Source organism: Littorina saxatilis, linkage group LG13 (genome assembly GCF_037325665.1).
Source record: "Littorina saxatilis isolate snail1 linkage group LG13, US_GU_Lsax_2.0, whole genome shotgun sequence".
Lineage (NCBI taxonomy): Eukaryota > Metazoa > Mollusca > Gastropoda > Littorinimorpha > Littorinidae > Littorina > Littorina saxatilis.
In genome coordinates this window covers 35,110,295-35,122,383 of record NC_090257.1, presented here as the reverse complement: position 1 = coordinate 35,122,383, position 12,089 = coordinate 35,110,295, and the positions used below count along the sequence as shown (strand labels likewise).

Genomic DNA, 12,089 nt, shown 5'->3' with positions numbered 1-12,089 from the left:
GTGTGTGTGTTATGTGATGTGGTATGTACGTGGGTGGTGTGATGCGGTGTGTGTGTATGTGTGTGTATGTATGTGTGTGTGTGTGTCTGTGTGTGTGTGTGTGCGTGTGTGTTTGTATGTTTTGTGTGTGTGTGTGTGTGTGTGTCTGTGTGTGTGATTCATAGGTAAATAATAATTCTATGATTGTTATCAATAGTATCATCATCATCATCATCATCATCATTATCATCACCATCATCAATAGAATTGTTATTATTAATATTATTATTAGTGTTGTTATTATCATTGCAACTACGTCCACCACCCTGTGAACGGAGAAGCCCTCCCGATTGCTACTGCTGCTTATTAGCTACTAATATTCTACACGCTTTAAACAAAATTGGCAGATGCGTTAGAGTGCAAATCTTTGTGATGAGGCCGTTTATTGTAAAACCATTTATAAGATGACCATTAATACTTCTACGACTATGACTACGACTACTACTACAGTAGAACCCCCCCCCCCCCCCACCCCACCCCCCACCCCACCCATGTAATACATACTCCTTTTCAAGACCTTGATTTTTTCAGATTTTCAGTTCATAACCCCGGTAAATTTACCTCCAATTTAAGACTCCCTCTTTTTTAAGACCTGATTTATTTCAGATTTTTAAAGGTCATAAAGGGGGGGGGGGGGTCCTAAAAAGGGGGGGGGGTTCCACTGTTGTACTATATAATACCCTGCGAGCGGAGGACCCATCCAAAGTCGCGGTCTGCACAGTTGCGGAGTAATTGTTCATCCTTTGTCTGCGAAGAGTTGCTTCGGAATGTTTTTCTTGAGCGGTTGCAACCTGTAACCAACTCTAAATCTTCAAGTTTGTGTGTGTGAGGGGGTGGCGAGGGGGTGGGTGTGTGCGTGTGTATGTGTGTATAGGAGGGGTGTGTGTGTGGGTGTGTATGTGTGTGTGTGCCAGTCTGTCAGTGTGCGTGCGTGCGTGCGTGCGTGCGTGTGTGTGTGTGTGTGAGGTTGTGCGTGTGTGTGTGTGTGTGTGTGTGGGATATCATACAGCACAATTCCAAAGAGTTAAGCCGTCACAGGGCAGGTCAAGTTCTCTCTCTCTCTCTCTCTCTCTCTCTCTCTCTCTCTCTCTCTCTCTCTCTCTCTCTCTCTCTTCTAGCCAGGCTGAGTATCTTTTTAAGGTGATATTTAACCAGAAAACTATGGCATTCCGTTTGTCAAATAATTATTTGGATACTTTTTCATGTTTTTTTCACCAGTTTTAGCTAAATAATCATTATTTAGAAACTCATGTGCTAAATAAGTAATTGTTTATAAACAATGTAAAACAATTCTAAATAATTTTTTGTTTACGTAAACAATTCATTATTTACCTAAACAATTCATTGTTTACGTAAATAATTCATTGTTTACGTAAATAATGATTTATTTACGTAAACAATATATTATTTAGACTTATATTACATTGTTTATAAAGAATCGGCAATGTTGCTAAATAAATCATTATTTACGTAAACAATGAATTATTTACGTAAACAATGAATTGTTTAGCCAACACATTTTCCATTATTTAGGGGTTTCTAGGATTCGCTTCTGAACTAAGTTTTATGTCTTTCAGTGATTACTATAATTGAATACAAGGTCTCTCCACACACTCTTATCTTAAAATAGCTGTTGTTTGGATATTATTTTATTTATTTTACAAGCCGAGTACGAAAATAACTGATCTCATACACAGTCAACGGTCAAGGTCAATTAAGGTGTTTCCCTGCCGGGAGTGTTTAGTGTTTGCATTTTCTTGCTTGAAGTTGTTGAAACACAGTTTTTTCCCCCTTATGTTCTCTGTTCTGTTTATGTCCCAACAACATGCCTGTCCTTCCATTTCTCTTCCTTTCATCGTTTCATTTCAAAGAGAAAAGTAAAAACAGCTGTGAACCGTTGAAAAACGGGAAACAATGCCTCCGACGCGTTCCGAGAAGACTCTGGAGTGACTTCCCTTGCCTCATGCACAGGCCTCATGCAAAACATTGCGATCGGGCGAGAAGCGAAAATATTCTGAGCGATTGTTACCAGAGGAGAGGCGGCGATACCACCAGAAGATTTTGGAGATTGACGGGAATGATCCGTATGACATTCTCAACCAGGTGCTGGTCAGCAAATCCGGACGATCTGCCAGAACTGAGTTACATCAACATCGTAAATTATTTTGTGCTTGGCAAGAGTGCATGCATACAGATACACATGTATGTGAGCAGCTGAAAAGCTTACAACAGTTTTGATTCCTACCGACTTTTTGTCTCTGGCTGGGTGAGGGATGTCAAGTGCTACAGCCCAGAACTCTGTCATTTCTGCAAAGGTAAGAATGTGCTTTCAGTTTATAATGAATGAACGTGAGTGTTCTCTGTCTTGTGTTGCTGATATCACAAGTTGCAGTTCAGGATATTGTGTTGAGGCTTTGTCTTTGATATATTCTTCGCTTCAGTTTGTATTCTGGACTACGACAAAAGCTGTAGATAGTCTTGAATATATTTATATTTTGAAATAGCTTGCAAAATATTATATAAATTTATAATGAGCTTCATGTTCATATTCAGTTAAAAATCTGTTGTTTACTTTTCATTGTTAAGGCCAAAAAAAAAAAAGGTGTGGTTACGGTAACATAGCCAAAAAAAATAGGGTAGGTAGGTAGGCAATCACTTTTTTTTTTTAAACTTTTTTTTCTAATGTGTACAAATTAAACCTACTTGACAGGGAAATAAGTGTGCGACTCGGGCGCTTTCGCTTTCATAGCGTTTTTTGCACTCGGTTTTTTTTTTTTTTTGACAAATGTAATAAAAAGTTATAGGATCGGCCCCTAAAAATAGGGTAGGTCGGGTTACCGTAACCACACCTATTTTTTTTTTAGGCCTAAGGTTATTGTAAAGCACGTTATGTGCGTCTTAGAGTTATATTCATTCGATTGACCTAGCTGAATGCTGATTTGTGCGACCTTCAATTTATTTTTCAGATTCTTCATTCACAACGCCTTAATGAACCAGCACTTTCTCCTTGGATCATCACCACTTCTGATGGCAACATACTGGCAGCACACTGTACCTGCATGGCCGGAGTTGGAGAAACCGGCATGGCCGGAGTTGGAGAAACCTGCACACACGTCCCTTCACCTTCAAGGAGTCAGCTGTTGAGTGTGCTGTGGCAGACCGCCATTTCTGTTTGGAATCTAACAGTGAGGGGATGCTTTGTCTGCGCAAAGACCACCCATACTTTAGTCAAGTACAGTGCCAGATTGTTATGACCAGTTCCTCCTACTGCGATTTCATGGTGTGGACTACTGTGGATAAAGTTATTGTCCGAGTATTGCCTGACTGTGATTTTTGGGCAATGTGTGTGGAGAAAGCTTTGAAAGTGTTCAGACTCGCAGTTCTTCCAGAGCTAGTTGGAAACTGGCTGGACAGAGAAGCTGAGCCTCTACAAGCAGTGGATGTGAACCAGGAGCAGCTGCAAACACCAGCCGTGAAACGCAGCAAGAAACAGTGACAATGCCACTCGCTTGCTCATGTGTGTGGGAAAACAAACATCATGTATGACTGTACACATAGAAAGTGGCAGTAGTAAAGTTGTAGAGAGGGAGAGAATACATCGAACGCAGAAGAAGAAGAAGAAGAGAGGGAGAGAAAAGAGAGCATGTAATGTTTTAAATCACAGTTCACACTCACAGAGAAGTCATCAATTGTTCCATTCTTGTTTCATTTTATTCTTAAAGTAAAATCATGCACAGATGTAGACATACATTTTGTTTAGGATCACCGACCACAATACAAAATCAAGTGCTACAAGTATAAATTATGATGCATACAGGACCTTATTTTGTGATTGTTTTACATCCACTGCTGTGAATAACAAAGAATCATGCATGAGCAGTTTGATTATCAACTTATTCAGCCAGGTATATTGTTCATTCTCCTTGTTCAATGTTTCCAGTGACACGGATTGGCTGCTTGATTTAGGGAACAAATAAGAGTGTGTGGTCCAGCGTAGTTCTGCATCAGTACAGTCAAGTAATACAGTGTTTAAATTGGCAGTGGAACTGAAAGTTAGTTTCTATTATCAACTAGTTCTGTTTTGATGACAACAAAATTGAACACATTTATTTCTGCAAAAAAGCGCACAGGTCTTTGATCATAATGAATAGTTAATGACTCACATACCCACAGTATGTTATTTCAATTTTGAACATTTAGTGAAAGTGTTCTCTTCACTTTGGCTTCATACCTGCAATACTGGTAGTGGTATGTTCAGTGTTGCTTGCAGTTGCATGTTATTGGTAGTTTAAATGTGTGCTCGCATTTCAAGTGTAGGCCATTTAATTTTTCAATGCTCCTTATCTTGTTTCCTGTGTAGAGCTATTTTGAGGTTAATCAGCATAATTCAACCTTTGTCAGTTGTGTCAATACATGTCACATTTATGCAAAATGATTTCAAAGTGTATGTTAAAGTGGTGTGTGTGTGTGTGTGTGTGTGTGTGTGTGTGTGTGTGTGTGTGATAGAAAGAGTGAAATCTGCTCTTGAATTGGAAGGAAATAGCAGCAGGTCAGATCATATACACATGTATATTCAAATTCAAGATTCCATCCAGTGAAAACATGATAACAGAAAAACTGTTGCTACTGCTCATGTGAGACACCTGAATCAGATACAATACACCACAGTTTAATTAACACATTCTTTAAACAATGCCTTCATCTTCAAATTCAAGATTCCGTCCAGTGAAAACATAACAGAAAGACTATTGCTACTGCTCATGCTTGACATCAGAATCAGATACAATACACCACAGTTTAATTAACATATTCTCTAGTCTAAACAATGCCTTCAGTTCACGAGGCTGTGTTTATGCAGCGTCACAGCAAGAATCACATGATACCAGTGCAAACATTGACAAGCCCAGATGATACAGTGACTATTTTGTCCAGTGTTACCACTTTTTCCTCTTCCCTTGCAAACAAAAGATCAGTCAGAATATCAGAGTTCAGAATTTTGTACTTTCCACAAAGAATACCGATAACTCGTTCAACATAAATTCTCAGATTAGCTAGTTTGCGTGTTGACTATCTCATAAGCTGTAAGCTGACTCTTCCCTCTTGTAAAGGCAGGGATTTTCACTTGTGCACCTCTCATAGCCACTAGTTCATTAATGTCAAATCCCCTGTCGGCCAAAATCACATCATTTTGTACAATATTGTCTAGATACCCACTATTTGCAGTGATGTGCTTGTCACTTGAAAGCCCACCCCACCCTTTAGAAATAAAAGAATTATGGCCTTGAGGTGTAATTGATATTAGGTATTTAATTGTATTGTTGTGCTTGTAGTTTGACCAGGTGAGTGCACTAGCATCAACACTGGAGGGTCTCTCAATGAATATATTTCAAAACAGTCAATAATGGACACTACTCTGCATCTTGAACACACACGGCCAGTACATGTACTGTGCAACTGACCTTGCCACGGAACGATCCAAGGGGGGCAATCTCAGTCATCTCAAAGAGGGAAATCCAAACGCAATCCGCTTTGTTTGATTTTACGGGCTTGGACGATAGAGAAAAATAAGAAAAGCAAAAGCTGGAGTCCAGTCTGGACGAAACTGCTATCAAGAACGCAGAATTAATTTCTTCTGAGTTTTTTTTTAGCCGTAAGCGCCATGTTCAACTGCTGTTCACAATGCGGCCGCAGTGAAACCAACAAAGGGGCCTCACTATGGAAGAGTTTCCTGCTCCGATAAACATGGTGCTTACGGCTAAAAAAAACCTCAGAAAAAGCAATTCTGCGTTCTTGATAGCAGTTTCGTCCAGACTGGACTCCAGCTTTTGCTTTTCTTATTTTTCTCTATCGTCCAAGCCCATAAAATCGAACAAAGCGGATTGCGTTTGGATTTCCCTCTTTGAGATGACTGAGATTGCCCCCCTTGGATCGTTCCGTGCCAAGGCCAGTTACACGGTACTGGCCGTGTGTGTTCAAGATGACTACTCTGTTCCATGGATAGGGAAGGAATTGTGGCGGTAGACTTGTCTTTATACTTCGCCTGTCTGTCCAGAAAACAAGTGGCTGCAGTCTGTGGTACATGATATGCACAGTCTCGTGAAAAACTTTGCTGGCAGTTGTTCTTGACACAGAAAAGATGTATGCCAGGTGTTGCAGAGGTGTGTTAAGGCGTATATGTTACAGGGAATAACAAAGTTTAGGGAATAAGCTTAATCACTGAAATTTTAAGGGAATAGGCTTATTCCCTGTTTCAACTGGGGAGTAAGCTTATTCCCTAAAAAAATCAGGGATTTAGCTTGTACCCTGAAATGGGAGATCATTTTTTTGGCTTATTCCCTGATTAGTTTAAAGCACACAAACAGAAACACTAATACAAGATTTGTTGCTTTAAACATTGGTTTATTCATGAATACACAAGGATCAAAATACAAGATAAAAATATTGCTGCACACAAACAATGAAAGCCCTAATAAGAAGTGGGCAACATGTCAAAACATTTACATATTCTGCGGACTGGTTGATATGAACACGAACGTATACATTCAAATCATGCAAAGTACAGATTGTATAAATTTGAACATGAAAATCACCTACAGTGACTTGACTTCATACTTTATCCGCGACTTGAAGCAAACAATTGAAGTCCAAAGCTCTGTTTTTTTATTTCTTCAATCTACCACAGCACGTTCAAAGTGTGATCTTCAATTTTTGTTGGAGCACGTCAAGAGGGCATGGCATCTTGAGTTGCAAGCCATGCGAGCCTTGAAGCAAGAGCATCGGTTTGTCTTGCACCGTTTTGATCCCGAGCAGTTACATTTTATGTACCCCTGTCCCCCACAGTTCGACTCTTGCCTCACAGCTGCTCGTAGTGAAATAGAACATTCCTCGTTCATATCCTGTAGATTGTGCATGGAATATGTGCAAACATCAAATTGATTTCGTGAATATTTGCCTTGGAGCACCCCACTTTTAACCACAATTGTGTACAGGCCTACTTTTAACCACAATTGTGTACAGGCCTTTGTCGTCTTTGTCTTTGATTATGCCAATCAAGTTTCTTGGGTCAGATCTCCCATGGTCAACTGCTGGTATTGGGACTGTCACCGAGTCTCCAACTTCAGCTTCAGGAAATATTCGCTTGCTTCTTTTCACCATCCTTTCAGCCTGATTTTCTTGCGCCTGATAGGCCCTTTTACGAGAGACTAGTATATTGTTTTTATGCTTATCAATTCCTGACATTGAAGGACCTGGGGTTGAACGTCCTGATGCTGGCGTTGAAGATCCTGGGGTTGAACGTCCTGATGCTGGCGTTGAAGGTCTTGGGGTTGAACGTCCTGATGCTGGCGTTGAAGATCCTGTGGTTGAACGTCCTGATGCTGGCGTTGAAGGTCCTGGGGTTGAACGTCCTGATGCTGGCGTTAAATGTCCTGGGGTTGAACGTCCCGATGCTGATGTTGAAGGTCCCGGGGTTGAACGTCCTGATGCTGACGTTGAAGGTCCTGGGGTTGAACGTCCTGATGCTGGCGTTAAATGTCCTGGGGTTGAACGTCCCGATGGTGGCGTTGAAGATCCTGGCTCGAAGTCCATGACCTGAAATAACAATTATTAACTTGGAAATGATGACATGCCAAAAGACTAATTTTGGATATATTGTTTTATGGCGAATAAATTATTATGGAATATAATTATAAGGTGACGAACATTTTTCTGAAATAAAGGCGACCTCCCCCCCCCCCCCCCATCCCTCCCCCCAACCCACAAATCTCTCTCTCTCTCTCTCTCTCTCTCTCTCTCTCTCTCTCTCTCTCTCTCATGCAACTCTTCCTGTCTCATGCATCTCTCTCTCTCTCTCTCTCTCTCTCTCTCTCTCTCTCTCGCTCTCTCTCTCTCATGCAACTCTTCCTGTCTCATGCATCTCTCTCTCTCTCTCTCTCTCTCTCTCTCTCCTCTCTCTCTCTCTCTCTCTCTGTAAAATATGTATATTGTAATCTAAATGCTTAGTGTTTTTTTCAGGCATACTGCATTGTTTTCTACGTCGGTTACTGAATGTGGCCGTTGCCCCCAGACTCCTGCCCCATTTCAGGGCAAACCTCTCTTATATCTGAGGAAAATAATGAAACAGAGAGAGAGAGAGAGAGAGAGAGAGAGAGAGTAAATAAGCAGCTTACCTCATGCTGTAGTAAGGACGTTGGAAGTCCAGGCACGATCGTTGAGGGTGCAGCCTCTGGAGATCCCAGCACGATTGTTGAGGATGCAGCCTCTGGAGATCCCAGCACGGTCGTTGAGGGTGCAGCCTCTGGAGATCCCAGCATGAGCGTTGAGGATCCAGCCTCTGGAGATCCCAGAGCAGCCTGCAGGTCATCCTCACTTTGCAGTCGTTGAAGAACTTCATTTGGGATGCTGCTTGAAGTAAGCCCGATTTTGGCATCAGCACCGAACAATGCAGCAAATGGTGTTTGCTTTATACCTGAGTGATAGCTATTGTTCTTTTGAAATTGTACAAACTTCAAACCCACTGTCCAGTTTGTTGTGCTGTTGTCGGCCATCCAAGTTGTCATCATGTCCTTAATGTCGGAATTTGCTCTTTCAACAGACCCCTGTGACTGGGGATGTCGGGGCTTCCCGTGGACAAGAACCAAATCAGGCCACAATTCTTTTAGCTCAGTGATGACTTTGGCACAAAACTCGGCACCGTTGTCACTTTGAAGAATTTGCGGGGCTCCGAAGAGAAGGAAAATGTCTAAAAGTTGGTATGCCACCTCTGCTGCTCGTTTTGTTGTAAGGGCTCTAAGCACGCAAAACTTGGTAAGATGTTCCTGGTAGACCATAACCCATGAGTATCCTCCCTGTTTAAGTGACTGATAGTCAATTAAATCCACTTGAGATCTTGATCCAAACGACTTTGACAGGAGAGGCTTTACAACAATGCCTTTAATCGTAGGTCTTCTTTTTTTTTCCTGACACTGAACGCACAAAGACTTGAACAAAGTGACACTGGCCTCTGTTATGTTTGCATACTTTTTCCCAGCCTCTTTCAACATTTTATCACGGCCACCATGGCCAGTGACAACATGGATGCACTTTAAAACATCGTACATTTCCTCAACAAATATGAAGTGTTTAGGTTGCTCAGTTTCGTCCTTTCGCTTTAGAACGAGTTTGGATACTTGCCCACAGGTAAGAATTTCATACCTTCTTAGAAGGTGCCTTTGATGTTGGGTTTTAGTAGCTGTTGTCGCTGCTGCTTCCTTCACTTCATCTAAAATTCTGTGGTACTCATCTCTGGTCATAAGTAATCTATTTGCTTTGTCCTTATTTTTTAGCACTTCCTCAAGAAATACTTGTTCTTTTGCGTCCATGTTGCTTGATATGAATCACAGACTCGACTGACTTTTTCAATTGAACTGAATCTGCCCGAGGAAAAATCAAAACACAAACACCGACAACAGTTCACGAAATCATTCTGTATTTATCAAGAGAGTGAGTAAAAGTCAAGAAAGAACTCATTTCCAAGCAAAAGATGGTTTTAAAGAGTGATCAAAGCTCACTGATATCGAATTTATTTATGATAAAATGTACACGTCTTTCTGTTTGTGTGTTTCAAACTAATCAGGGAATAAGCCAAAAAAATGATCTCCCATTTCAGGGTACAAGCTAAATCCCTGATTTTTTTAGGGAATAAGCTTACTCCCCAGTTGAAACAGGGAATAAGCCTATTCCCTTAAAATTTCAGTGATTAAGCTTATTCCCTAAATTTTGTTATTCCCTGTAACATATATCACATGCATGAATGAGAGCTTGAAACTGTGTCAGTGCTCTGCGCGAGTGTGTTGGCAAATGCCATGCAAGAAAATCAAATAATGTAACAAGTGTGAAGAAATTAGAAATCCCAGAAAAATATCGTACAGTATCGTCATTGTCCCTCAAAGAATCAAGTGTCATTTTTTTTCTTGGCAAGTTCGTCTTTAAGTTCCCGAGTTTCTAGCACCAGCCTGTTTAGTTCATCCCGTTGCTGCTTTTCTTCATCTTTAGAAATCCAGGCAAAATTGTCATAGGTTTCAGTCTGGCAGTAAGTACCGCCACAGTCACCTCTCTCGGGAAGAGGAGCAGCCAGTTCTGCTGTATCCGAAGTACCTTCACTTTCGCCATCAACAGCATCCTCTGCTAAATTAGGGTGAGAAGGAGTTGACTCACTCCCCACAAGCTTCTTCCTCTCCTTGAGTCTCTGGTACTGTCCTTGTTGGGCTGTCAGGCTGTGTCCCGCACCATACCCAAGTTTCAAAGTAGGTGTTTACTTCTCACAGATGGTTGCCCTGCAGAAAAAATCAAAGGCAAATGTATTGTAAATTATGGATTGGGAGTTATTTTAAAAATAAGTCACCCAAACAAAATGAATGAGTAAATCTAGACACAGATCTACCCTTTAAAACTGAACTATAAAGTTGTATCAACAATGACCATTTAGTGTTCAAATAAATTCTGATTATCAAATCCAAGTATTTCACACCTTCTCACAAGTCATGGTTTTGGGCAACCATGATAAGTTGTTATACTGAGAGTAAGTGTAAGACTGACTCACTCAGTCATAGACTGCACTCGGTGCAGGACTGACCGACTGTCTGCACACTACCATCACAACACAGCTTGCATAAAACACAGACTAACCAAGGCAGGTAAACAAAAGCATGAGTACTTATGTTCTGCGCGTTCTTAGAATCCGGTTTCATTCTAGAATGGACAGGGTCCAGGTTGGAATTCTAACCCTGCGCAAGTACAGGGGTGCCATTCTAGAATGAAACCCTTGTTGCTGGTCCATTCTGAGGAAAGTTGACATGCGTGAAGCAAGGGGGCCGTAATGTTTGTAGGTAAGACAGAGTTGTCTTCCCTTGAAGTCTCCACCTGCACCTTCCCTTTGATAAAATGGGGCTGATTTGTCTACCCCTGAAAAAATCCTTTGGCGATCTTGCGATGTCATGTCATGTCAAGAAAGTTGACACTCCTGAGTACGCAATAAACAAAGGCAGACCATAGCAAGGGGGACTACCAGGGCGGTAATGTTTGCAGGGCAGTTGTTTTTGTGATGAGAGCCGGTTCGGCCGCTTGCAATGTCAGCGCTGTCTCCCTCTCGGAAATGTCCGTTTTTTTGACAATTTTTTTGACAGACAGACAGACAGACAGACGGTCAGACCGACTAACCGACAGACAGACCAACAGAAGGACAGAGTGAGTTATAGAGCTGTTGTCACAGGTTTAAAAAAAAAAGTTGACATTAACAAAAACAGAAATCAACAACTTTTGTCTGGTTTTATAATATTATGGGAAAACATTGAAAGCAATTCATAGTAGTAGTACTACCACAACAAATACTCTCAAAGGGGAATTCCATGCCTAAAAGTTTGACAGTTTTTATTTAATCTATCAGAATCCCTGCTTCCAAACTGTGATATGCCCACGTTTCAAACTCTTCATGTATATGAATAAGATTAAAAGTTACAAGCGAGATCGGCAAAACACTGTCAGTCCGAAAATTTCCGTTCGTAGCGATCAGTGCTGAGTGTCTCTCAAAATCGTAATCACTTTCAGAACATCACAATCCCAATTCCCGATGTCTTTGAGTAAAGTGTAAAAAACCCGAAAAAAACACCCAACCAAACACACAAAAAACAAAAACAAACAGAAAATCCAGTTACAAGCGAGATCTGCAAAACACTGTCAGTCCGGAAATTTCCGTTCGTAGCGATCAGTGCTGAGTGTCTCTCAAAATCGTAATCACTTTCAGAACATCACAATCCCAATTCACGATGTCTTTGAGTAAAGTGTAAAAAACCCGAGAGAAAAAAACCCAACCAAACACACAAAAAACAAAAACAAACAGAAAATCCACATTTGTGGCTTTGGCTGTGTGATAGTCTAACTGAAATGACTATTCCAACTTGGACCCAAATTCCAACCTTGCGCACGGCCGATTCTAGAATGGACCAGCAACAAGGGTTTCATTCTAGAATGGCACCCCTGTACTTGCGCAGGGTTAGAATTCCAACCTGGACCCG

At 41.1% G+C, this 12,089-nt stretch overlaps 2 protein-coding genes and 1 long non-coding RNA gene across 4 annotated transcripts in view; 1 reads left to right on the top strand and 2 right to left on the bottom strand.

Moving 5' to 3' along the window:
- Nucleotides 1–12,089, bottom strand: part of LOC138945600 (uncharacterized) — an 83,639-nt gene that overhangs the window by 67,007 nt on the left and 4,543 nt on the right. For both annotated transcript variants that reach the window (XM_070317045.1, XM_070317047.1), the window contains exon 2: nucleotides 720–830. In XM_070317045.1, the coding sequence (XP_070173146.1) occupies nucleotides 720–830 (111 nt within the window). The remainder of the gene's footprint in view (nucleotides 1–719; nucleotides 831–12,089) is intronic.
- Nucleotides 1,487–4,474, top strand: LOC138945599 (uncharacterized). The gene is made up of 2 exons (XR_011449047.1): nucleotides 1,487–2,354; nucleotides 3,006–4,474. It is a non-coding gene; the product is annotated as an uncharacterized lncRNA (long non-coding RNA).
- Nucleotides 6,418–10,707, bottom strand: LOC138945598 (KRAB-A domain-containing protein 2-like). The gene is made up of 2 exons (XM_070317044.1): nucleotides 8,208–10,707; nucleotides 6,418–7,629 (listed from the first exon to the last, which is right to left on the bottom strand). Exons 1-2 carry the CDS (start codon nucleotides 9,396–9,398, stop codon nucleotides 7,009–7,011), a joined length of 1,812 nt encoding a protein of 603 aa, XP_070173145.1. The 5' UTR covers nucleotides 9,399–10,707; the 3' UTR covers nucleotides 6,418–7,008.

What these genes read in the sequence shown, in the direction of transcription:
- LOC138945598 (XM_070317044.1), bottom strand. Translation starts at nt 9,398, where the DNA reads ATGGACGCAAAAGAACAAGTATTTCTTGAGGAAGTGCTAAAAAATAAG. An exon ending in CGTCCTTACTACAGCATGAG is followed by an intron (nt 7,630 to 8,207) that starts GTAAGCTGCTTA and finishes TTGTTATTTCAG; the next exon opens with GTCATGGACTTCGAGCCAGG.